The 25,801-nt window shown below is 44.7% G+C and overlaps 1 protein-coding gene across 5 annotated transcripts in view; it reads right to left on the reverse strand.

The window, feature by feature from the left end:
- Positions 1 to 25,801, reverse strand: part of CPO (carboxypeptidase O) — a 600,072-nt gene that overhangs the window by 27,656 nt on the left and 546,615 nt on the right. For all 5 annotated transcript variants that reach the window (XM_069733693.1, XM_069733695.1, XM_069733697.1 and 2 more), the window contains 4 exons: positions 19,073 to 19,177; positions 17,691 to 17,801; positions 2,482 to 2,572; positions 691 to 893 (listed from right to left, as the gene is read on the reverse strand). In XM_069733693.1, coding sequence (XP_069589794.1) covers positions 691 to 893; positions 2,482 to 2,572; positions 17,691 to 17,801; positions 19,073 to 19,177 — 510 coding nt within the window. The remainder of the gene's footprint in view (positions 1 to 690; positions 894 to 2,481; positions 2,573 to 17,690; positions 17,802 to 19,072; positions 19,178 to 25,801) is intronic.

A 25,801-nucleotide genomic window follows, 5' to 3' on the forward strand; every position in this document is an offset into this window, starting at 1 on the left:
GTGGGAAAGTTATACATTAAACTCTTTGTTACATTCTTCAAACTATTCGTGAAATGTGTTTGGAGTATGACAGGATGCATTACTGCATTACTCTTCTGAAAGATGCTACTGCTGCTGGGAAATACTGTTGCCATGAAGAGGTGAGCTTGATCTGCAACAATGTTTAAGCAGGTGATACACTGCAACGTAACCTTTGCATAAAGGTATACTGCCTCTGCCGACTTTCCTTCTTCTTAAAGTGCATCCTTGCGCCATCCCCTCGCCAGATAAACAATGAACAATGGTAAAAGAAAGCATAGTTCATCAGATCAAGCCGTGCCCTTAGGGCATGTGCACAATGATTTTTTTTAGGCATTCATAGAGCACAGACTCTTCAAATACTCCTAAAAACACAAAACTCCTCAAAATCTTGAAGTTTCTGGGTAGTTTCCACTTCAAAGACTGAGCAAAAAAACTCCATGTGAACACCTCCTTACACTGATCCACTGTTTCGATGCATTGTTCACATGCTGATAGTAGGTGCTTTTGACAGTGGACAGTTCCATATAGTCGGACCAATCTGAATGAGCCCTAAATGTATATTGCTTCATAGCTGAGGAAAGGGACAAGAACATTTTACAACTTCAAGCTCTGAAAGGCTGAATGCAATGAAAAAAGTTTAATTACAGAAATAATCCAAAGTTTAATTACCGTTTCATTATAGCTGTTTGGAAGATTCTTCGTGTAGCCATGTGCAGTTAAGATGAATTGACTGTATGAGTGTATTGTCAGGAAGCAAATCATTTCTGATTTTCTTATCTCCACAAAATCTACTACAGCCTTAGTTTCTGGTTCTGAAACAGGTGACGTTCCGCAGAATAAATTACTTGTGCAATTTGTAGATGATCCAAAACCTGAAGAGATAAAATACACAAATAACAGAAAGATATATTTTTTATTTAATACTACTGTGACTATTGATATAGGTTTTATTGCTCGCAGTATTAGAAACAAAATAAAACAATCATCTTCTAGATATGGTACCTTTAATTTAATGACTAACAAACCTGAACAAAGAAAGTTTGAGAAATGTCTCCTCTCTTCTGTGCTTGTATAGATATATTTTTCCTCAGACCTAAGGCTATCGTCACACAGTAGGGTCTTGTAGGGTTTTTTCACGTGAATCCTCTCCAATAATGCTTCCTAATCATTTCTACGAGAAATCTAATTTGCTGTTTATATCAGTAGAGTTTTTTTTTTTTCTTTTTTTTTTCTTGAGGAGGTTTTGGAAACCAACTTAAGGATAAATAAAAGAGCATGTAACTTCTTAGAAGTGCACCCTGAAGCAATCTGCTCCAATCTTGACACCGTCAAATCTAAAGGCTACAAAAACTGTTTCAGGCAAAAACTCTTTCAAGGGTATGTGCACACAGCATCTTTCACAGCAAAAAAAACATTTTCATAGACTGATTTTGATGGCATCTTTTCAGATGTTTTTGCGTTGGGTCCACCGCTGGTGTTTTTTATTCAATAGTATAGAAAATGGGCTTCCTAGCAGAAGCTGCCCGAAGGGGGGACATGTTACTTTTTTCATCCACTTCACAGTTTCTGAAGATTCCGAATCCTGAAGCAATTAGAAGAATTGCCATAAGATGGAACAATGTCATTTTGAAATTTCTGTGCACTTACGTTAATTTTATCTGGTTCTTTTGGGGCATTTGTTTTAGGTGTATTTCAAACTGAATCCACCTGAAAAAACACACATAGTGCACATACCCTAAAACTGTTCAAATCCATTTTAAAAGAGCTTTAGAAAAAAGAAAAACTCCTCAAAAAAATCTCAAAATGGGGCATTTCCTGAAACAGTTTCCACTTAATATTATTAAATTTATGTTTCCTGAGCATTTTTCCTGTATTTTTTCTGCTGGCGTTTCTTGGGGTGTTTTTTCCAGGTGTTTTTAAACTCCATTAAGCAATACAGAAAACACTTTCATTTTTTTCTGGTGGAAACGCTAAAAAAAGTGTGAAAAAAATCTTCCAAGAGCCATCTTTTTAGCCTTCTCCTTGACTTGTATTGTAAATATAGAGTGTTTTTCGAGAAGAAAATGCCAGAAGAATGTATATTTCTTCTTTTAAATACTTTGTGTCTTTTGAAAGCCTAAAGCATTTACAATACACACAAAAGCCTGAACATATGAACAGCAAGTCATTTTTATATAGAAATAGATGTGTTTATCCTTTTAAGCAATTTTTTGTGGGTTTTTTTGCTGCATTTTCTATGCAAAAATCAGCAGAAAAACACGCAGTGTGAGAACACTCAAAAGTTAAACTCAAAAGTTTATTTTATAATATAATTTCTGACTATCCTACTGTAACTCTACATCCTGATTCACTTCAGGCAACAACTAAAACAAGTTTACTTATTCTCCATGTGTTTCTACGGTATACAAAAAAAATAAAGTCTGTATTTCATTGTGATTTCTTAAAGACAACAATACTCACTGCACCACTTCACATTGAAGTTGCGGTTAAGGTCTACACCATAACAGGTGCCATTTTCATGCTTGGAACGAGATTTCCTCCAGAGTCTGTCCTATTTGGTGATATTGAAGAATTAGTTTTCGCCATAGCTAATAATATGTCTGTTGATTCATACATTCATTTTATCTGTTTACAACATATTGTTTTTATTTTGCTCTATTTAATCAAGCATTTCCTATCATTGTGCTCTCCTATATTTTCTATAGCTTGTGTGTAATTCATTCTTCATTTCAGGCTATTGTGTGTAATTCATTCTTATCAGTCGTCCATGACAGCACCACGGAGAGAGGGGATCCGCCCTTCAGGAACAGGAAACCTACAGCTACATAAGGGCGGCACCTCTCCCACGCATCAGTTGGTTTCCTGTTCCTGGAGGACAGGATTCCCTACAGATATGACTTCGTTCACCTATCAATACCTAGGCTGGCTGTCCGACCCAGGTAGCGAGGGGGTCTCCTACCTTGGGCAGTGCGGGTCCCTGGAAGCGCCACGGTGGGTCCGGATAGGGCTCCATGACAGTGAGCGGTGCAGAGTGGAACGGCGTCCGGAGGAGGTTCGTCTCCAGAAGCCAGCGAGGTAAGTATGTCTCCCTTCACTGGGGGTCCATTCACTCTCTTGGGCCTCTGTCTTCCCTGCCTCTAATCCTCGTCGGTGCAGTGCCAGGCTTCCTGGAGCGCCCCTCTGCGCTCCTTTCGGTTCAGAGGTCGGCGGAGCCAGGAGTCGGACGCTGGCTTCTGCCACAATCGCCGCCGTGCTGTGGCCGCACGCGGCGATGGTGTAGCGGCGTGCGGCTGGGTGGCCGGCGCCGCCGTCCATGGCTTCTGGGCGCATCCCTGAGCGCACTGCCCGATACCGGAAGTGACGCGCAGGGGGCGGGGCCGGGACCGGAAATCAAACGCCGGCCGGCTTTAGCTGGGAACGCCGCTGTCCTGCATGCAGCAAGGGTGGCAGGGGGGAGCGATCAGAGGTGGAGGGGGGTGGAGCAGTGACCAGCACGTGGGGGGATGGATTCTGGCCACACACCTGCACATGTTCCGGATCCAGGAGAAGGGCTATATATAGCTGAACAGAACACTGCAGGGCTGCTTGTGAGCCCATCTGCAGCTATGGATGAGCTGGAAGCTACCGTCGGTCTGCTGGAGCAGGAGCAGGACAGAGCCTCAGAGAGGTCCCATGCAAACCCCCAGCCGAAGACCTGCGGACGCAGTAACCAGCCCAGTCGCAGATCCAAACAGAAGGATCTGGGGAGACCCCCCAGTAATCCGGTACCTACCGCTACTGCCTGGGTAAGAGATCTTCGTGAATGTACCCTGATGCAGTCTTTTCCTATGTTTATTTCCTTAGGGGAAAAAATGCGCTGGTAAGGTAAAGAACAAGGAGTGCGCGCTATGCGCTTGCCCTTTGCCAGACGCCTACCCTAAAAGACTTTGTCAGTCATGTGTGCGGCAGACGGTAGGGAATAGATTGATGGGAACACTGTATAGTGGTAGCACCGGATAAATTACATAGCCTTTTTCTCCGCTTCAAATCTCCTGATTTTACTTCAGACCTTAGGGAGATTATCAGGAAGGAAGTAAAAGATTCCTTAAAATCCCTGTCCCGGGGGGAGCCTTCCAAAAGAAGAAGGGAGGCTAGCGCCTCAGATTCGGATTCATGTGCTGGCCCTAGAAGGGAGAATGATTCAGAAACCGCTGTCTCCTCGGCGTCCTCTTCAGAAGAGGATTCTAATCGTTTCTGCTTCCCGCTGGACCAGATGGACAAGCTGATTAAATCAGTTAGATCCACCATGGGGGTGGCTGACGAAAGACCAGAACTTTCAGCGCAGGACCTAATGTTTGGCGGGCTAGACCCGAAAAAGCGTAGATCATTTCCGCTTAATGACAAGGTTCAGAACCTTATCAAAAGGGAATGGAAAAAGCCAGAGAAAAAAGGCTCCTTTCCACTGGCCTTTAAACATAGATATCCCTTTGAGGACCCCCTGGTGAACACGTGGGATAAGGCACCAAAATTGGACTCAGCGGTGGCTAAGGCGTCTAAAAAATCATCTATTCCCTTTGATGACATGGCTTCCCTAAAGGATCCTCTCGATAAGAAGGCAGACTCGTTGCTTAAAGGGACATGGGAGATGTCAGCGGGTGCCCTAAGACCTGCAGTAGCTGCGACATGCGCAGCCAGATCAATGATGGTCTGGCTGGATCAACTAGGGTCTAAATTGGAAGATGGCGTCTCCAGAGAGATTCCATGTTAAAATTCCTGCCAACAAATCAGAATGCCGCTGCCTTTCTCGCGGACGCATCTGCAGATTCTGCAAGAATGGCGGCTAGAGCAGCAGGATTATCAAATGCAGCACGCAGGGCCCTATGGCTGAAATGTTGGCCAGGTGACCTTCAATCCAGATCCCGTCTGTGCTCTATCCCATGCGAATACCTGTTCGGTCCAGTCCTAGACGAACTGCTGGAGAAAGCCGGAGACGAGAAAAAGAAATTTCCCAGTCTACCGACTACTTCTTACAGGCGTCCCTTCACAGGGAAAAGGTTTTTTCGAAGAAGACCAGCTAGAGACCAGAGCAGATGGGACGATAAAGAGAAGAAAGGTACTGGATTTATGTTTGGAGGTGGGGGACATCAGGAGCCATCCCGTGAGGTAAAAAAACCACCCCAATGACTAGTCGCCCTGGTGGGAGGTAGACTATCTGCCTTCTACCCGGCCTGGTCCAAAATTTCCAGTAGCGATTGGATTTTGTGAATAATAGCTACGGGTCTGCGGCTAGAGTTCTCCTCTATCCCTCAGAATTTCTTCACAATTATCCCACTCAGGTCCTCTCCAGCAGAGCAAGTGGCCCTGGAAATGGAAGTTCACGACCTGCTCGATAAGAGTGTCCTATCGGAGGTTCCAGAAGGAGAACAGGATAGAGGGTTCTACTCTCCTCTATTCCTGATACGTAAACCTGACGGCTCCTTCAGAACAATTGTTAACCTTAGGGCTCTTAACAACTTTCTGACCGTACAATCATTTAAAATGGAGACTATTAACACCGCAATAAAGCTGCTGTTTAAAAACTGCTTTATGGTAGTATTGGATTTAAAGGACGCCTATTACCATATCCCCATTTATGCAGGACACCAACGATTCCTGAGGGTGGTGGTACGGTTGGATGGGGTAGTCAGACACTTCCAGTATAGGGCCCTCCCTTTTGGTATATCGGTCGCCCCTCGGGTGTTTACCAAGGTAATGGCTGAAGTTATGGCCCACCTACATGAGTCTGACATTCTAATAATTCCCTACCTGGACGATCTCCTTATCGTGGATAAAACGGCGGATCACTGTTTAGATCAATTGCATAAAGTAATGTCTGCCCTGGAGCATCTGGGGTGGTTGCTGAATGTCAAAAAATCACGGTTAAAGCCCATGACAGTGCAGCGATTTTTAGGCCTGACCCTGGATTCCCTGGTTTTGGAATGCCATTTACCTCACGAGAAAATTGATCGCCTGCACCTTCAGGTGCTAAACGCCTCTAAAATCCCCACCATGTCCCTGAGAAGAGCCATGTCTCTGTTAGGCTCTCTCTCGTCCTGTGTTCCAGCGGTCCGATGGGCCCAGTATCATACAAGGATACTTCAGGGCGAGGTGCTGTCACAACTAGGGTTGAGCGACTTTTACTTTTTCAGGATCGAGTCGGGTTTCGCGAAACTCGACTTTGTCAAAAGTCGGGTCGGGTGAAATCGGCCGATCATTGCGAAAAGTCGGGGGGCCGACTGAAACACGAAACCCAATGCAAGTCAATGGGGAATAAAAGTCGGCAGTGAGTGGAGGATAGAAAAACACCTACAGAGCCCCTTTTAATGTCAAAAACATCAATTCTTGTTACTTAAGCTTGTCAATCCTAATTAACCTTATAATAATAGTTAGGTATTGAAAATTGGGGGTCATTTGGTTAAAGTTCTGGGGAGGGGGAGGGCTGGCTCAATTTTTTCTTGGGCCCAGGAAATGTGGAATACATCACGGCGGTGGAGCAGGGAGAGGTAAGTATTTCAACTTTGCAAGTGCTGTGATCCTGAGCAAGCAGGGGGGGGCACACTCATTCGCATTGCCACTGGCACAGGGCCCCTCAAAGTACGGCGTTGTGATTGACGGCAGGGGCGCCTCCCACTGGCAGAGACACTTTTGCGTACTATGAGGGGCCCTGTGCCAGTGACGTCGCCAATGAGTATGCCCCCCCCACCTGTTGAAGGAACCTGCACTTTCATCTGCACCTTCCTCTTTGTCCCATGTAAGGTGGTATAGTATGCGGGAAGGGGAACCTGAGTTTCAGCAGGGTCAGATTCAGGCTGTGTAGAGTGCAAGGGGAATGTAGTGGTCTGTGTCAATGTACCAGCAGACTCATCTAGCAGTGGCTGGGCAATGGGCAGGAATGAGGAGGAAACACAGATATAGGCCCAAAATAAAAAAGTAGGCTAAAAGCTGTTAAAAATTGGTAACAGGAGTAAACAGGCGGCATTCGTTTGTTCAGTGGAGGAGAACAACAATCAGCGGCAGACACCGTTAGTAGGCCCAACCAAACAAGTAGGCCAAATGCAGTTTCATATTCTAAATATAGGCCGAAAACCTGAAGATTGAAGCTCAGCTTTGTGTAGTAGAGGAAAACAAGAGGCAGCAGCAGACAATGTTACTAGGCCCAAACCAAGAAATAGGCCAAATGTAGTTTCATATTGTTGTTACAGGCCGAAAGCCTGAAGCTTCAAGCTCAGCTTTGTTTAGTAGAGGAAAACAAGAGGCGGCAGCAGACAATGTTACTAGGCCCAACTCACCAAGTAGGCCAAAATGCAGTTTAATATAAAAAATATTTAAACGAAAGCCTGAAGATTGAAGCGCAAGAAAAATAAACCAGGAGAACACCAAGGAGTGGCAGACACCGTTAGTAGGCCCCAACCCAACAAGTAGGGCAAATGCAGTTTAATAGTTGAAACGGGACAACAGTTGAAGTTCAGCTTTGTTCAGTGAAGGAAAAAAAAGATGCAGCGGCAGACACCGTTATTACGCCCAAATAATAAAGACAGTGGTAGTAGGTGCAAAGTATTTAATGGAGTCCAGGGCCCCTGTATATTTTAACTATCATCTATCATTTCAAATAATTCGTATTGGCAGTGCCATTTCAGGTTTTACCCGCACAGACTACACAGTGGTGGAGCTAGGAGAGGTAGTATTGCAAGTGGTAGAGCACAGTTCAATCTGGGGGGGGGACACTCTCTCGTGGGCGGCGGTACTGGCACAGGGCCCCTCATATTACGACGGTGTAATATGAGTTGTGGTTCAGTGTCTTCCCCCCAAAAATGAGGAAGTCTGGTGGAAGAGGCCGTGGGAGGGGGTTGCCAGCTGCTACTGATGGTGCTGGTGGTGTTGCATCTCATGGTAGTGGCAAAAGCACAGTAGCACCTAAGGCTGGAGGTGTTCAACCTGCGTCATCGTCTGGCTACACAAGGCCTCGAAGGCTCCCTTACCTGGAAGTAGGAAAACAGCTTTTAAAGCCGGAGAAGCAGGAAAAAGTGTTGTCTTTCCTTGCTGACTCACCCTCTAGCTCTTTCGCCTCCTCTTCCCAAAGTTCTAAATGTAAGAGCAGCCAGTCGTCAGTGGATGCTCCCGGTCAGGAAAAAGACGTTTCCTTGTGTCCTTCTCCCAAACCAAAAGTGAAGGATGCAGCAGGCGACACTGCAGGCTACTCCGTGAAGCTCTTTACACATACCGTGCCTGGGTTCGAAAGGGAAATTGTACACTGCCAATTACAAGAAGAATAGGACATGGAGTGCACTGATGCACAGCCACAGCTAGATTGTGATGCTGTTCCATTGACTGTGATCACTACATTGCCCTTGCAGTTTACTGAGCCAGAATGTGACCCGAATGTGACTATGGTGCCCTGTCCCGAACGCTATAGCACCTTACACGGTGACACTGAGGAAGGTGCACATGACATTGATGAGGAGGTGATAGATGACCCAGTTGTTGACCCAGATTGGCAGCCATTGGGGAAAGAGGGTGCCGTTGCCACTAGCTCAGAAGCGGAGGAGGATGATCCGCATCAGCCATCTACATTGCAACAGCTGTCATCTGGCAGGCCCGTATCAGGCCAAAAATGTTTGCAAAAAACAAAAACAGTGTTAGGAGAGCGTGGTCATTCGGTGAAAGTAGTACAGCACACAATGCCTGAAAAGGTTTTCGATAGTAGGAAGAGTGTAGCGTAGCAATTTTTTCACCAAGATCAGAATGATCAGTCAAAAGTTATCTGTAAGAAATATTCCAAGACCTTTAGCAGAGAGGAGAATCTTCAAAATTTAAATACAACGTGCATGCTTATACATTTAACCACCATGCACTTGCAAGCCTGGACTAACTACGAAACGTCCCGTACCATTGGTTCACCTGCTCGGAGTGAAGGTAGTCAGCAATGCTACATTGCTTCCCTCACTGTAAGCCCACCGGTTAGGACACCACCAGCAGCAAATGTGGAGGTATCGTCGTAAGGCCAAAGCAGTCAGGGAATCACAAGGTTATTGGTAGGAAAGACTCTATGTTGGGCAACAACAAGAATACCATAACAAACTCTCTCTCAATCCGCCATGTCCACCACCACCACCACCGCTAGTTCCGCCATATGCAGCTCTCCAGTCCAGCTCACCCTACAAGAGACTCTCGTTAGGAAAAGAAAGTACTCATCCTCTCATCCGCGTACACAGGATTTGAATGCCCACATTGCTATACTAATCTCATTACAGATGATGCCCTACCGTTTGGTTGAAAGCGAAGCTTTCAAAGACCTGATGGCCCACGCAGTACCATGCTATGACCTACCCAGTCGACATTTCTTTGCGAGAAAAGCCATCCCAGCCCTCCACCAGCATGTCAAAGACCGCATTGTCCATGCCTTGAGGCAATCAGTCAGTGGAAAGGTGCACCTCACAACAGATGCATGGACCAGTAGGCATGGCCGGGGACGTTACGTGTCCATCACGGTGCACTGGGTTAATGTGTAGGATGCAGGGTCCACAGGGGGCAGCCATAGTGCGACAGTTCAGCCTATCCCACAGTCTCAGGAAGTTGGCATACAGCGTTCGCAACTCCTCCTCCTCCAGAAGCGAAAGCTCGTGCACAGAGCGCAGTCGCCCTACCACTCCATCCGCAGCTGCCAGTGTTGCACACGGGGTGTCCCATTATCGAACAGCTAGTGGTAAGCATCACCAGGCTGTGTTGCAAATGAAGTGTTTGGGCGACAACAGACACACCGCGGAAGTACTGGTGGAGTACTTGCAGCAACAAACTCAGTCATGGCTGGGCAGTGTACATCTTGAGGCAGGCAAGGTATTCAGTGATAACGGAAGGAATTTTATGGCTGCCATAGCCCTATCAGAACTGAAACACATACCTTGCCTGGCTCACACTTTTAACCTGGTGGTTCAGGGCTTCCTCAAAAATTATCCAAAGTTACCAGCCCTGCTCCTGAAGGTGCGAAGGCTTTGCTCGCACATCCGCCAGGTGCCCATACACTCCAGCCATATGCTGAACCATCAGCGATCGCTGAATCTTCCCCAGCACCGCCTAATAATCGACGTTGCAACAAGGTGGAACTCCACACTGCACATGATTCAGAGGCTGTGCGAACAGAGGCGTGCTGTTATAAATTTGTGGGAGGATACACGGGCAGGCACTTGGATGGCAGACATGGAGTTGTCTGGTGTGCAGTGGTCGACGCCATCCTAAGCATTAACATCCCACTCATGCGTCTGCTGATGCAAAGTTTGACGCACATTAAGGAGCAGGCGTCTGCAGCCGAGGAGGAGGGAAGCCTTGATGACAGTCAGCCATTGTCTGCTCAGGGAACTGTACAGGACGAATTGGCGGACGAAGAGGATGAGGAGGAGGATGATGGGGATGAATATGTATGGGAGGAGGATGATTCTCAGGTGACAATAGAAACTGGTGGCATTGCAAGGTCTGGTACAGGTTTATTGCGGGACACTTGTGATGTTGATTTGCAAGAAAGTGGGCCTCAACCCAGCAGAAACAGTTAATTCACACCTGGAACATTGGCCCACATGGCTGAGTATGCCTTGCGTATCCTAAAAAGGGACCCCCGCATTTTTAAAATGATGACCGATGACGACATCCGGTTGGCCTGCCTCCTGGATACAAGATATAAAGGAAAACTGCAAAATATCATGCCACATGAGAACCTAGGTCAAATATTGGCTACCAAACAAGCAACTCTTGTAGACCGTTTGGTTCAGGCATTCCCAGCACACAGCGCCGGTGATGGTTCTCACACGAGCTGCAGGGGGCAACATGGCAGAGGTGCTTTAGGTGCAGAAATCCGAAGTGGCGTTGGACAGAGGGGTTTTACGACAAGGTTGTGGAATGATTTCGCAATGACTGCTGACACGACAGGGACAGCTGCATCGATTCAAAGTGACAGGAGACAGCATTTGTGCAGTATGGTTACAAACTACTTTTCCGCCCTTATCGATGTTCTCCCTCTCAGGTCATTCCCCTTTGATTACTGGGCATCTAAACTAGACACCTGGCCTGAATTGCCAGAATATGGATTACAGAACCTCGATTGCCCTGCTGTCAGTGTGCTTTCAGAAAGAGTGTTCAGTGCTGCTGGTTCAATACTGACCGAAAAAAGGACACGTCTGGCTACCAAAAATGTTGATAATCTAACCTTCATTTAAATTAACCAATCATGGATTTCACATTCTTTTGCCCCACCTTCCCCTGCTGACACATAACTTGCCTGAAAGATGACTTGCTTTTGGGCGGAGACACAGAACCCCAACTCTGGCCCTGTGGTATAACACAACACTATGAACGTGGAACAAAGTGTCTGCCTGATATACGATGCACTAGCAGTACAGCTAAATATACACTGTGTGAGAATTTGAATCTCCATTTTTGGGGGGGAGACACTGAACCCTAACTCTGGCCCTGTGGGATAACACAACACTATGAACATGGAAGAAAGTGTCTGCCTGATATACGACGTACTAGCAGTACAGCTGAATATACACTGTGTGAGAATTTGAATCTCCATTCTTGGGGGGGAGACACTGAACCCTAACTCTGGCCCAGTGGGATAACACAACACTATGAACATGGCAGAAAGTGGCTGCCTGATATACGACACACTAGCAGTACAGCAGAATATAAACTGTGTGAGAATTACGATCTCACTTTTGGGGGGAGACACTGAACCCTAACTCTGGCCCTGTGGGATAACACAACACTATGAACGTGGAAGAAAGTGTCTGCCTGATATACGACGCACTAGCAGTACAGCTGAATATACACTGTGTGCGAATTTTAATCTCCCTTTTTTGGGGGGGAGACACAGAAGAACAACTCTGGCCCAGTGGTATAACAGTAAACTATGAACGTGGCAGAAAGTGGCTGCCTGATATATATGACACACTAGCAGTACAGCAGAATATACACTGTGTGCGAATTTTAATCTCCCTTTTTTGGGGGGGGGAGACACAGAAGCACAACTCTGCCCAGTGGTATAACAGTAAACTATGAACGTGCCAGAAAGTGGCTGTCTGATATATACGACACACTAGCAGTACAGCAGAATATACACTGTGTGCAAATTTTAATCTCCCTTTTTTTGGGGGGGGAGACACAGAAGCACAACTCTGGCCCAGTGGCATAACAGTAAACTATGAACGTGCCAGAAAGTGGCTGTCTGATATATACGACACACTAGCAGTACAGCAGAATATACACTGTGTGCAAATTTTAATCTCCCTTTTTTTGGGGGGGAGACACAGAACCACAACTCTGGCCCAGTGGTATAACAGTAAACTATGAATGTGCCAGAAAGTGGCTGCCTGATATATACGACACACTAGCAGTACAGCAGAATATACACTGTGTGCGAATTTTAATCTCCCTTTTTTTTTGGGGGGGGAGACACAGAAGCACAACTCTGGCCCAGTGGTATAACAGTAAACTATGAACGTGGCAGAAAGTGGCTGCCTGATATATACGACACACTAGCAGTACAGCAGAATATACACTGTGTGCGAATTTTAATCTCCCTTTTTTGGGGGGGGAGACACAGAACCACAACTCTGGCCCAGTGGTATAACAGTAAACTATGAACGTGGCAGAAAGTGGCTGCCTGATATATACGACACACTAGCAGTACAGCAGAATATATACTGTGTGCGAATTTTAATCTCCCTTTTTTTTGGGGGGGGAGACACAGAACCACAACTCTGGCCCAGTGGTATAACACAACACTATGAACGTGCCAGAAAGTGGCTGGAATTATTATTTAAAAAAAAAAAATAAATAAGAAAAATAACAAGCTTCCTACAATGAGCTGAGGACAAGTATGGCAGCAATAAAAAGGACTGCTTAACACAAAAATGTGCACAAATAAACAAGATAGGTAACTGTGCAGAAAGGAGCAACAGGAATGTTGCTTTAAAAAAATCAGTTGGTTTGCACAGCACCGTGCACACAGCTATGCAGCTGCTGCACTAAAATACGACCTCCACTGTCCCTGCACAAAAAGGTGGTGTGGGACAGTGAAAATCGCTCCAGCACAAGCGGTTTGGGGGTTTATATTTCCTCCCTAACTCTGTCCCTGCTTCTGACTAACTGCAGCAACACGTCTCCCTATGCTCAGATCGGCAGAAGTAAGATGGCGGTCGGCATGCACGCCCCTTTATACCCCCTGTGACGCCACAGACAGCAAGCCAATCACTGCCATGCCCTTCTCAAAGATGGTGGGGACCGAGACCTATGTCATCACGCTGCCCACACTCTGCGTCCTCCTTCATTGGATGAAAAATGGCGGTGACAGCGTCATATGAAACGCGACTTTGGCGCTCTGATCGTGTACCGCATGGCCGATCCCACTGTAGGATCGGTTTGGGTTTCATGAAACTCGACTTTGCCTTAAAGTCGACGATTTATGAAAATGACCGATCCGTTTCGCTCAACCCTAGTCACCACAAAAAAGGTTGGGGGGATGTCTGGAGAGCCTGCTGACCCTATCCCATGACGCTATTGTATCCCTTGAATGGTGGCTAGACCGAGAGAACCTGTCCGCTGGGGTCCCCTGGACCCCCCATGCCTAAGGGCTATGTCAATATCTAACCTATGGGTCTTGCCAGACATCCCGGATCTCCTATCCCAGGGCCCAGTCTACCATCCTCTTGAGCGGGCGCTGTTAAGTGATAGGGGGTTCTCTCCGGGCCTCATTAACACTCTGCTGAAGAGCAGAAAAATAATCACCACAAAAATTTATGTCAGAATCTGGAAGAGATTTCTTCAGAACTCAGGGGTATTAGCTGGTCAGTCAATACCAATAGACCAGATTTTGGAATTCTTACAGAAGGGGTAGATATGGGGTTATCCCCAAATACGTTTAGAGTACAGGTATCGGCCTTAGGGGCCCTCTTTGGCTGCAACATTGCTGAGAATTACTAAGGGCTACAAAATGGTCTAGGCCAATGGTGAAGAATAGGGTCATGCCATGGGACCTGAACCTAGTCCTCTCAGCCATGACAGAGGCCCCATTTGAACCAATTTCTTCAGCATCTATTAAAAATCTATCTCTTAAAGTAGCCCTAAAATCGGCACGTAGGATAGGAGACATCCAGGCATTATCCAGGGTTCCCCCTTATATGCAGCTTAGGGATGATAGAGTGATACTGTCCCCTGATCCAGCATATCTTCCTAAGGTTGTGTCCAGATTCCACAGAACACAGGAGATAGTTCTTCCATCGTTCCTCCCTAATCCTACTAACGATAAGGAAAGGAAAGGAAGCTACACACTTTAGATGTAAAAAGATGTATCCTGGAATATCTAGCAGTGACTGATCCTTGGAGGATAGATAACGCCCTATTCGTGTCCTATCAGGGTAGCAGGAAACGTCATAGAGCATCGAAATCTACATTAGCTAGGTGGATCAGGGAGGCTATCTCGCTAGCATACATCTCAAAGGGCAAGCCGGCGCCTGAAGTTCTAAAAGTGCATTCCACTAGAGCTATGGCGGCCTCGTGGGCGGAAAGATTGGAGGTGTCGATCAACCAAATTTGTAAGGCTGCTACTTGGTCTTCTCCAACCACATTCTATAACCAATATAGATTGAACCTGGGTGCCTCTTCGGACCTCTCTTTCGGTGTAAGGGTGCGGCAAGCCGTAGTCCCTCCCTAGATAGTTACTCTCTGTTAGGGTTGAGCGACTTTTACTTTTATAGGATCGGGTCGGGTTTCACGAAACCCGACTTTTTCAAAAGTCGGGTCGAGTGAAATCGGCCGATCCTATAAAAAATTCGGGGTCGGGGTCGGCCGAAACACGAAACCCAATGCAGTGCATTGGGTTTCCAATGGTTCCCAGGGTCTGAAGGAGAGGAAACTCTCCTTCAGGCCCTGGGATCCATATTTAAGTGTAAAATAAAGAATTAAAATTAAAAATATTGCTATACTTACCCTCTGACGCGCCCTGGCACTAACCGGCAGCCTTCCTTCCTTAGAATCAGCGCGTGAATGACCTTAGATGACGTCGCGGCTTGTGATTGGTCGCGCGACCGCCCATGTGACCGCTCATGCGACCAATCACAAGCCGCGACGTCACCGAAGGTCCTTCAAGCGCTGATTCTTAGGAAGGAAGGCTGCTGGAAAGAAGCAGGGCGCGTCCGAGGGTGAGTATATTCCTATTAGGTATATACTCACCCTCGGACGCGCCCTGCTTCTTTCCGGCAGCCTTCCTTCCTAAGAATCAGCGCTTGAAGGACCTTCGGTGACGTCGCCGCTTGTGATTGGTCGCGTGAGCGGTCACATGGGCGGTCGCGTGACCAATCACAAGCCGCGACGTCATCTAAGGTCATTCACGCGCTGATTCTAAGGAACGAAGGCTGCCGGTTAGTGCTAGGGCGCATCAGAGGGTAAGTATAGCAATATTTTTTATTTTAATTCTTTATTTTACACTTAAATATGGATTCCGATACCGATTTCCGATATTGCAAACATATCGGAACTCGGTATCGGAATTCCGATACCAGATTCAGAAGATCGCCGACCTCATGGCCGACCCCACGCAGGGGTCGGGTCGGGTTTCATGAAACCCGACTTTGCCAAAAGTCGGCGACTTCTGAAAATGGCTGACCCGTTTCGCTCAACCCTACTCTCTGTAATTCTCTCCGTGGTGCTGTCATGGACGACCAATAAAGTCTTAGTTACTCACCGGTTAATGGTGTTTTTCGGAGTCCATGACAGCACCCGTACATACCCTCCCGTCTTCTTAAGTTCTGGGTGTACACCTCTTCCTTTATTTATATAATTCACGGGTAGTGAATAGTTAATTGTTGTATCATTGTTTATTAAGTATGCTATTAACCTTGGTGGTCTTCTTGTGCTCTGTAAACCAACTGATGCGTGGGAGAGGTGCCGCCCTTATGTATCTGTAGGTTTCCTGTTCCTGAAGGGCGGATTCCCTCTCTCCGTGGTGCTGTCATGGACTCCGAAAAACACCGGTAACCGGTGAGTAACTAAGACTTTCATTACAGGTTCTGGACATACTCTATAACTTTAATACCCACAAAGTTTGGATGCTGTGTAAAATGTAATGAAAAAACAAGAATGCAATGATTCAGAAATCTCTTTCACAATAGAACATAAAATAATTTGAGCATCAGACATTTTTTCATTTCATGTGAAAAGTTAACTCATTTAGAAATTGATAGAAGCAACACATCTCAAAAAATGTAAGACAGGGCAACATCTACTTTTACATAGTTAGCAACATAGTAACATAGTTAGCAAGGCCAAAAAAAGACATTTGTCCATCCAGTTCAGCCTATATTACGTCAGAATAAATCCCCAGATCTACATCCTTCTAAAGAACCTATTAACTGTAAGATGCCATATTGTTACGCTCCTGAAAGACATCCAGGCCTCTCTCGAACTCCTCGACTGACTTTGCCAACACCACCTCCTCAGGAAAGGAATTCCAGATTCTCACTACCCTAACAGTAAAGAATCCTCTTCTATGTTGGTGGAAAAACCTTCTCTCCTCCAGACGCAGAGAATGCCCCCTTGTGACCGTCACCTTCCTTGGAATAAACAGATCTTCGGAGACATATTTGTATTGTCCCCTTATATACTTATACATGGTTATTAGATCGCCCCTCAGTCATCTTTTTTCTACACTAAATGATCATAATTTTGCTAATGTCTCTGAGTACTGTAGTTCCCCATCCCCTTCATTAATTTTGTTGCCCTCCTTTGTACTCACTCTAGTTCCATTATATCCTTCCTAAGCACCGGTTCCCAAAACTGTACACAGTACTCCATGTGCGGTCTAACCAGGGATTTGTACAGAGGCAGTATAATGCTCTCATCATGTGTATCCAGACCTCTTTTAATGCACCTCATGAACATGTTTGCCGCTCCAGGTAAGTTTATCATTACCTAGGATCCCCAAATCCTTCTCCATGTCAGATTTACCCAGTGGTTTCCCGTTCAGTATGTAATGGTGATATTGATTCCTTCTTCCCATGTGTATAACCTTACATTTATCATTGTAAAACCGCATCTGCCACATCTTGGCCCAAGTTTCCAACTTATCCAGATCCATCTGTAGCAGAATACTATCTTCTCTTGTATTGACTGCTTTACATAGTTTTGTATAATCTGCAAATATTGATATTTTACTGTGCAATCCTTCTACCAGGTCGTTAATAAATATGCTGAAGAGAATAGGTCCCAACACTGACGCCTGCGGTACCCCACTGGTCACAGCAACCCAGTTAGAGAATATACTAAGCAGAGACACATAATAAGAAAAGCTTTTCCTTCTTGTTGGCAGTCTCCATGTAACAGGAGATTCTCTCTCTCTACTCTGTGTAAACACAAACAGAAAACATAATTAAAAAATGCCAAAGTTCACTCAAGGTCCTTGTTATCAGAAGTGTCATCCAACTGTATAGAAATAACACATTACTCCATGATCCATAGGGATTCTTATACTTGATACAGTGTGTGCACTTGTGCTATTAAATCATGTGCCCTTGGCTTTCTGCACTGCTGATCAGCTATTTTACTATCTTACTGTATTCTTACAATCATTATTACTGTAACAGGCAACAATTTTTAACTTGACTTACTGTGGTCCAGGTATAGATGTAGCCATCAATGTTTAGAACAGGCAGGACATACAGATCTATATTCTTCAGAACTTTCTGTATACGGGAATCTCTCTGGTGGTTCAGTACAATCTGACAAGGAGAAAATAATTTATTTCACATAGTACCACAAATGCGCACAGTACTGTGAAAACGTTTTAGGCAGGTGAGGAAAACAATTCATTTTATTCACTTTATTTTTATCAATTAATAAAATACAATCAACATATCTATTTTTAAAACATTCTAACTTTGCCACTTTTTTCAATAACTGCCTTAATTTTTTGCATAGTACAATATATATATGAAATTTATTTGTTTGTTGTTGTCATGATTAAGGGAGCTTAGTCTCCAGAAACGCGTTGAGATTCTTACCCATATGGTTCGTGCTAAAGTCTGTATCCTCTATGCTTAAAGTTTGTGAATAAAGAAAACTATTTTTTACGGATTCAGTGAAGCTGGACATTCTCTTCTTTTTTTGGACTTTATACGCCTGGACACAGCGGGTCCGTGCTCCTGAAGTTTGGTTTATGCATCACGGGTGAGCTGGCTTATATTTCTTCTTTCCTACATTCAGACGTCCATATAAATCGACCGTGATTGGACAGCAATGCACTAACAGGTGACGGGTCTCCTGAACTCTGAAGCATGACAGCTTCATAGAAATATCTGAATCTCTCATGATCGGGTCGGGAGACCCGTCGGCCAGTCTGTGCATTACGGTCCATTCTCAGTCTGATTTAAACAGATGTCTGAATGCACCCTTAGTGATAATTGTCAGTGCACTAAATCACTAAGTTTTCAAAAGATACATGGTCCCTTACACTCACCTTTTGTTAAACAATATAAATCACTTAATTTGGTTTTTTTTTTCACCACTATCGGGAATTTGGGTCAAGCTTATTACATAGTGACTTATAAGGCTACTTTCACACTAGCGTTTTTTTCAATACGTCGCAATGTGTCGTTTAAGGGAAAAAACGCATCCTGCAAAGTTGTCTGCAGGATGCGTTTTTGCCCCATAGACTAACATTAGCGACGCATTGCAACGCATTGACACACGTCACAACCGTCGTACCACGGTTGCGCCGTGTTGTGGCGGACCGCCAGGAGCAAAAAACGTTACATGTAACGTTTTTGCTTCCGACGGTCCGCCATTTCCGACCGCGCGTGCCCGGCCGAAACTCCTCCCCCACCTCCCCACACCTCACAATGGGGCAGCGGATGCGCTAGAAAAATGCATCCGCTGCCCCCGTTGTGCGGCGCATTCACTGCTAGCGTCGGTACCTCGGCCCGATGCACTGCGATGGGCCGAGTACGACGCTAGTGTGAAAGTAGCCTAAACTGTAGATTGGAAAACTCACCTCTTTAACAAACCACTGGCAGAAAGCTGGAGCAATCCATTCACGAGCGTGAATACCACAGTCCATCCAGATAATTTTTTTAGGGTCATTTGAAGGTTTACTGATCTGCAAAAAAAAATGGTATTAGATTATCCATTTTGTGATGTGGTGTCAGTTATGCCTTGTACAGAAGTAATATCTTAGTGACAGACCAATGTTTTTTAGTGGTGATTTTTTTTATCCTAAAGAAATATTGTTTTTTCTTGTTCATGGAATATATTATGCTTTTGTTACTCACCTGTCCCAGCACCAGTTGCAGGCCTTGCTATATTCCTAAGGCTAGTTTTACAATTGCGTTTAAATCCGCAGCGTTTAAAACGCTTCCGCAAGTGGTGGAAAAAATGCATATAAACGCGTACAAACGCAGCATTTTTTAGACGCATGCGTTGTCGCATGCGGTTAAAAAAATGACGCGTTTGTACGCGTTTACATGCGTTTTTTCCTGCGTTTGCATTTTTTGTGCGCATGATGAGAAATTTCACAAGAGAAAAATCAAGATAACCAGACACCACCAATGGAACTACAGAGGGCATGTATTATGGGATCTCTATGTATAGACCCTAGGGCTACTGAAAATGTAACAGTTTGCTACTGTATCCTGTGTCATGATGGATCTTCGCATGGAGAGCTTTTATTTCAACCTGGATTTCAGCTTCAAGCTGTTTCTTGCCTGTGTTTTTGCTTGGGAGCAAGACAGAAATCGCGAAAGATGGAGAAGGAGACAACGTAGGCGTTTTTGGAGGCACCCCATTATCGAACTACGTGAGAGCCGTGGAGCCTATCACACGCTCTATGCCGAGCTTAATGCCAACCCGGAGAAATTCCAGGAATACACACGAATGTCGCAAGATTCGTTCTGGGATTTGCTTTCTCGTGTCCAAGGAGCCATACGGCGACAGGACACCCAGCTCCGTAGAGCGACTCCACCCGAGGAACGTCTGCAGGTTACATTAAGGTACGTTCAAAATCTAAACCAATGACAGTCCAAATTTAGTGTTTTCTGACATGTATTTTTTGGGTATTTTCCTTTCTTTATCGTAACCACACCATAAAAAGAATAGATTGTAATTTTTTTTGTGTTTGTTTTTCTTCCAGATTTCTGGCCACCGGAGAGAGTTTATCATCCTCCCACTTCCAATACCGGCTTGGAATATCCACCCTGTCTGGAATAGTTGTGGACACCTGCCAGGCTTTGTGGAATGTACTCCGGGATGAGTTTATACCCCTACCCACCTTGGACATGTGGCTTGAAATTGCGGAAAAATTCTAGAATGTGTGTGATTTCCCCAACTGTTTAGGAGCGGTGGATGGAAAGCACATTCGCATTATCAAACCAGCCAGAACAGGATCGGAGTACATCAATTACAAAAAATATTTTTCTGTGGTGCTCATGGCAATAGCCGATGCGAACTGTCGCTTCATCGCCATGAACATTGGAGCTTTTGGCCGTGGCAACGATTCCCAGACTTTCAAGAACTCGGATATGGGCCGCCGTGTGTATGGTAACAATTTCAATTTTCCACCGCCACAACCTTTCCCCAACACTCAAGGTGCACCGATGCCATTTGTTATGGTTGGGAATGAGGCCTTTCAGATGTGTGAAAACCTACTGAAGCCCTATTCCAGTCGGGACTTGAACCACACTAGAAGGATCTCTAACTACAGACTGACCAGGGCCCGAAGAACAGTAAAGTGTACCTTTGGCATTCTGGTCGCTAAATGGCGCATTCTTGCATCAGCCATAAATCTAAAAGTGTAAACAGTCGACGATTTGGTCAAAGCCTGTGTGGTTCTGCACAATTATATAATGGTTAAGGAGCAACCCAACATTGAACTGGATGAACCAGTTGCACACCCACTGCCCGATTTCCAGCATCACCCGCTGCAGTCAACTGCAGCCGTTGGTCACATGCGGGACCAATTTGCTGCCTTTTTTGATTCAGATATTGGACGTGTGTCATGGCAGGACAATGTTGTGTAAATGTCCTGTTGTAATTACATCTGTACCAGTAATTTTCTACAATGATAATAATATTTCTCATTAACAAACTTTAGTTTTGGTTGTGTTGACCGTCTCTCCTATCTTTTTCCTCTCCAAACCAAGGCTGTCCTAAAACTGGCAGTATTTGAACTGTATTTAATATCAGTTTTTGTAATCCAAAACCAGGAGTGGGTGATAAAGGCAGAGGTGCTAGTTATTATGTTAACCCCTTTACCTCCAAGGGTGGTTTGCACGTTAATGACCGGGCCAATTTTTACAATTCTGACCACTGTCCCTTTGTGAGGTTATAACTCTGGAACGCTTCAACGGATCCCAGTGATTCTGACATTGTTTTCTCGTGACATATTGTACTTCATGACAATGGTAAAAATTATTTGATAGTACCTGCGTTTATTTGTGAAAAAAACGGAAATTTGGCGAAACTTATGAAAATTTCGCAATTTTCCAACTTTGAATTTTTATGCAATTAAATCTCAGAGATATGTCACACAAAATACTTAATAAGTAACATTTCCCACATGTCTACTTTACATAAGCACAATTTTGGAACCAAAATTTTTTTTTGTTAGGGAGTTATAAGGGTTAAAATTGACCAGCAATTTCTCATTTCTACAACACCATTTTTTTTTAGGGACCACATCTCATTTGAAGTCATTTTGAGGGGTCTATATGATAGAAAATACCCAAGTGTGACACCATTCTAAAAACTACACCCCTCAAGGTGCTCAAAACCATATTCAAGAAGTTTATTAACCCTTCTGGTGCTTCACAGGAATTTTTTGAATGTTTAAATAAAAATGAACAGTTAACTTTTTTTTCACAAAAAATTTAATTCAGCTCCAATTTGTTTAATTTTACCAAGGGTAACAGGAGAAAATAGACCCCAAACATTGTTGTACAATTTGTCCTGAGCACGACAATACTCCACATGTGGGGGTAAACCACTGTTTGGGCGCATGGCAGAGCTCGGAAGCGAAGGAGCGCCATTTGACTTTTCAATGCAAAATTGACTGGAATTGAGATGGGACGCCATGTTTCGTTTGGAGAGCCCCTGATGTGCCTAAACATTGAAACCCCACACAAGTGACACCATTTTGGAAAGTAGACCTCTTAAGGAACTTATGTAGATGTGTGGTGAGCACTTTGACCCACCAAGTGCTTCACAGAAGTTTATAATGTAGAACCGTAAAAATAAAAAATCATATTTTTTCACAAAAATTAACTTTCGGCCCCCAATTTTTTATTTTCCCAAGGGTAAGAGAAGAAATTGGACCCCAAAAGTTGTTGTACAATTTGTCCTGAGTACGCTGATACTCCATATGTGGGGGTAAACCACTGTTTGGGCGGATGGGAGAGCTCGGAAGGGAAGGAGCGCTGTTTGACTTTTCAATGCAAAATTGACAGGAATTGAGATGGGACGCCATGTTGCGTTTGGAGAGCCACTGATGTGCCTAAACATTGAAACCCCCCACAAGTGACACCATTTTGGAAAGTAGACCCCCTAAGGAACTTATCTAGAGGTGTGGTGAGCACTTTGACCCACCAAGTGCTTCACAGAAGTTTATAATGCAGAGCCGTAAAAATAAAACAAAAAATTTTTCCCACAAAAATTATTTTTTTAGCCCCCAGTTTTGTATTTTCCCGAGAGTAACAGGAGAAAGTGGACCCCAAAATTTGTCGCCCAATTTGTCCTGAGTGCGATGATACACCATATGTGGGGGGAACCACTGTTTGGACGCATGGGAGGGTTCGGAAGGGAAGGAGTGCCATTTGAATGCAGACTTAGATGGAATGGTCTGCAGGTGTCACATTGCGTTTGCAGAGCCCCTAATGTACCTAAACAGTAGAAACCCCCCACAAGTGACACCATTTTGGAAAGTAGACCCCCTAAGGAACTTATCTACATGTGTGGTGAGCACTTTGACCCACCAAGGGCTTCACAGAAGTTTATAATGGAGAGCCGTAAAAATAAAACAAAAATTTTTTCCCACAAAAATTATTTTTTTGCCCCCAGTTTTGTATTTTCCCGAGGGTAACAGGAGAAATTGGACCCCAAAATTTGTTGTCCAATTTGTTCTGAGTGCGCTGATACCCCATATGTGGGGGGAACCACTGTTTGGGCGCATGGGAGGGCTCGGAAGGGAAAGAGCTCCATTTGGAATGCAGGCTTAGATGGAATGGTCTGCAGGTGTCACATTGCATTTGCAGAGCCCCTAATGTACCGAAACAGTAGAAACCCCCCACAAGTGACACCATTTTGGAAACTAGACCCCCTAAGGAACTCATCTAGATGTGTTGTGAGAGCTTTGAACCCCCAAGTGTTTCACTACAGTTTGTAACGCAGAGCCGTGAAAATTGAAAAAAAAAATCTTTCCCCCCAAAATTATTTTTTAGCCCCCAGTTTTGTATTTTTCCGAGGGTAAGAGGAGAAATTTGACCCCAAAAGTTGTTGTCCAATTTGTCCTGAGTACGCTGATACCCCATATGTTGGGGGGAACCACCGTTTGGGCGCATGGGAGGGCTCGGAAGGGAAGGAGTGCCATTTGGAATGCAGATTTAGATGGAATGGTCTGCAGGCGTCACATTGCGTTTGCAGAACCCCTAATGTACCTAAACAGTAGAAATCCCCCACAAGTGACCCCATATTGGAAACTAGACCCCCATGGAACTTATCTAGATGTGTTGTGAGAACTTTGAACCCCCAAGTGTTTCACTACAGTTTATAACGTAGAGCCGTGAAAATAAAAAATCTTTTTTTTTCCCCACAAAAATTATTTTTTAGCCCCCAGTTTTGTATTTTCCCAAGGGTAACAGGAGAAATTGGACCCCAAAAGTTGTTGTCCAATTTGTCCTGAGTATGCTGATACCCCATATGTTGGGGTAAACCCCTGTTTGGGCACACGGGAGAGCTCGGAAGGGAAGAAGCACTGTTTTACTTTTTCAACGCAGAATTGGCTGGAATTGAGATCGGACGCCATGTCGCGTTTGGAGAGCCCCTGATGTGCCTAAACAGTGGAAACCCCCCAATTATAACTGAAACCCTAATCCAAACGCACCCCTAACCCTAATCCCAACAGTAACCCTAACCAGTAACCACACCTCTAACCCTGAAACACCCCTAACCCTAATCCCAACCCTATTCCCAACTGTAAATGTAATCTAAACCCTAACCGTAACTTTAGCCCCAACCCTAACTGTAGCCTTAACCGTAGCCCCAACCCTAACTTTAGCCCCAACCCAAACTGTAGCCCTAACCCTAGCCCTAACCATAGCCCTAACCCTAACTTTAGCCCCAACCCTAACTGTAGCCCTAACCCTAGCCCTAACCATAGCCCTAACCCTAGCCCTAGCCCTAACCCTAGCTCTAACCCTAGCCCTAACCCTAGCCCTAACCCTAGCCCTAACCCTAACCCTAGCCCTAACCCTAGCCCTAACCCTAGCCCTAACCCTAGCCCTAGCCCAAACCCTAACCCTAGCCATAGCCCTAACCCTAGCCCTAATGGAAAAATGGAAATAAATACATTTTTTAAATTTTTCCCTAACTAAGGGGGTGATGAAGGGGGTTTGATTTACTTTTATAGCGGGTTATTTAGCGGATTTTTATGATTGGCAGCCGTCACACACTGAAAGACGCTTTTTATTGCAAAAAATATTTTTTGCGTTACCACATTTTGAGAGCTATAATTTTTCCATATTTTGGTTCACAGAGTCATGTGAGGTCTTGTTTTTTGCGGGACAAGTTGACGTTTTTATTGGTAACATTTTCGGGCATGTTAAATTTTTTGATCGCTTTTTATTCCGATTTTTGCGAGGCAGAATGACCAAAATCCAGCTTTTCATGAATTTCTTTTGGGGGAGGCGTTTATACCGTTCCACGTTTGGTAAAATTGATAAATCAGTTTTATTCTTCGGGTCAGTACGATTACAGCGACACCTCATTTATATCATTTTTTTATGTTTTGGCGCTTTTATATGATAAAAACTATTTTATAGAAAAAATAATTATTTTTGCATCGCTTTATTCTCAGGACTATAACTTTTTTTTTTTTTTTTTGCTGATGATGCTGTATGGCGGCTCGTTTTTTGCGGAACAAGATGACGCTTTCATCGGTATCATGGTTATTTATATCTGTCTTTTTGATCGCGTGTTATTCCACTTTTTGTTCGGTGGTATGATAATAAAGCGTTGTTTTTTGGCTCGTTTTTTTTTTTTTCTTACGGTGTTTACTGAAGGGGTTAACTAGTGGGCCAGTTTTATAGGTCGGGCCGTTACGGACGCGGCGATACTAAATATGTGTACTTTTATTGTTTTTTTTTTATTTAGATAAAGAAATGTATTTAGGGGAATAATATTTTTTTTTTTTTTCATTATTTAGGAATATTTTTTTTTATTTTTTTTTACACATTTTGAAATTTTTTTTTTTACTTTTTTGCATTGTCCCAGGGGGGGACATCACAGATCAGTGATCTGACAGTGTGGAAAACACTCTGTCAGATCACTGATCTGACATGCAGCGCTGCAGCCTTCACAGTGCCTGCTCTGAGCAGGCTCTGTGAAGCCACCTCCCTCCCTGCAGGACCCGGATCCGCGGCCATCTTGGATCCGGGGCTGGAGGAAGCAGGGAGGGAGGTGAGACCCTCGCAGCAACGCGATCACATCGCGTTGCTGCGGGGGGCTCAGGGAAGCC

The sequence above is a fragment of the Ranitomeya imitator genome, chromosome 7, assembly GCF_032444005.1.
Source record: "Ranitomeya imitator isolate aRanImi1 chromosome 7, aRanImi1.pri, whole genome shotgun sequence".
In the NCBI taxonomy this organism is placed as follows: Eukaryota; Metazoa; Chordata; class Amphibia; order Anura; family Dendrobatidae; genus Ranitomeya; species Ranitomeya imitator.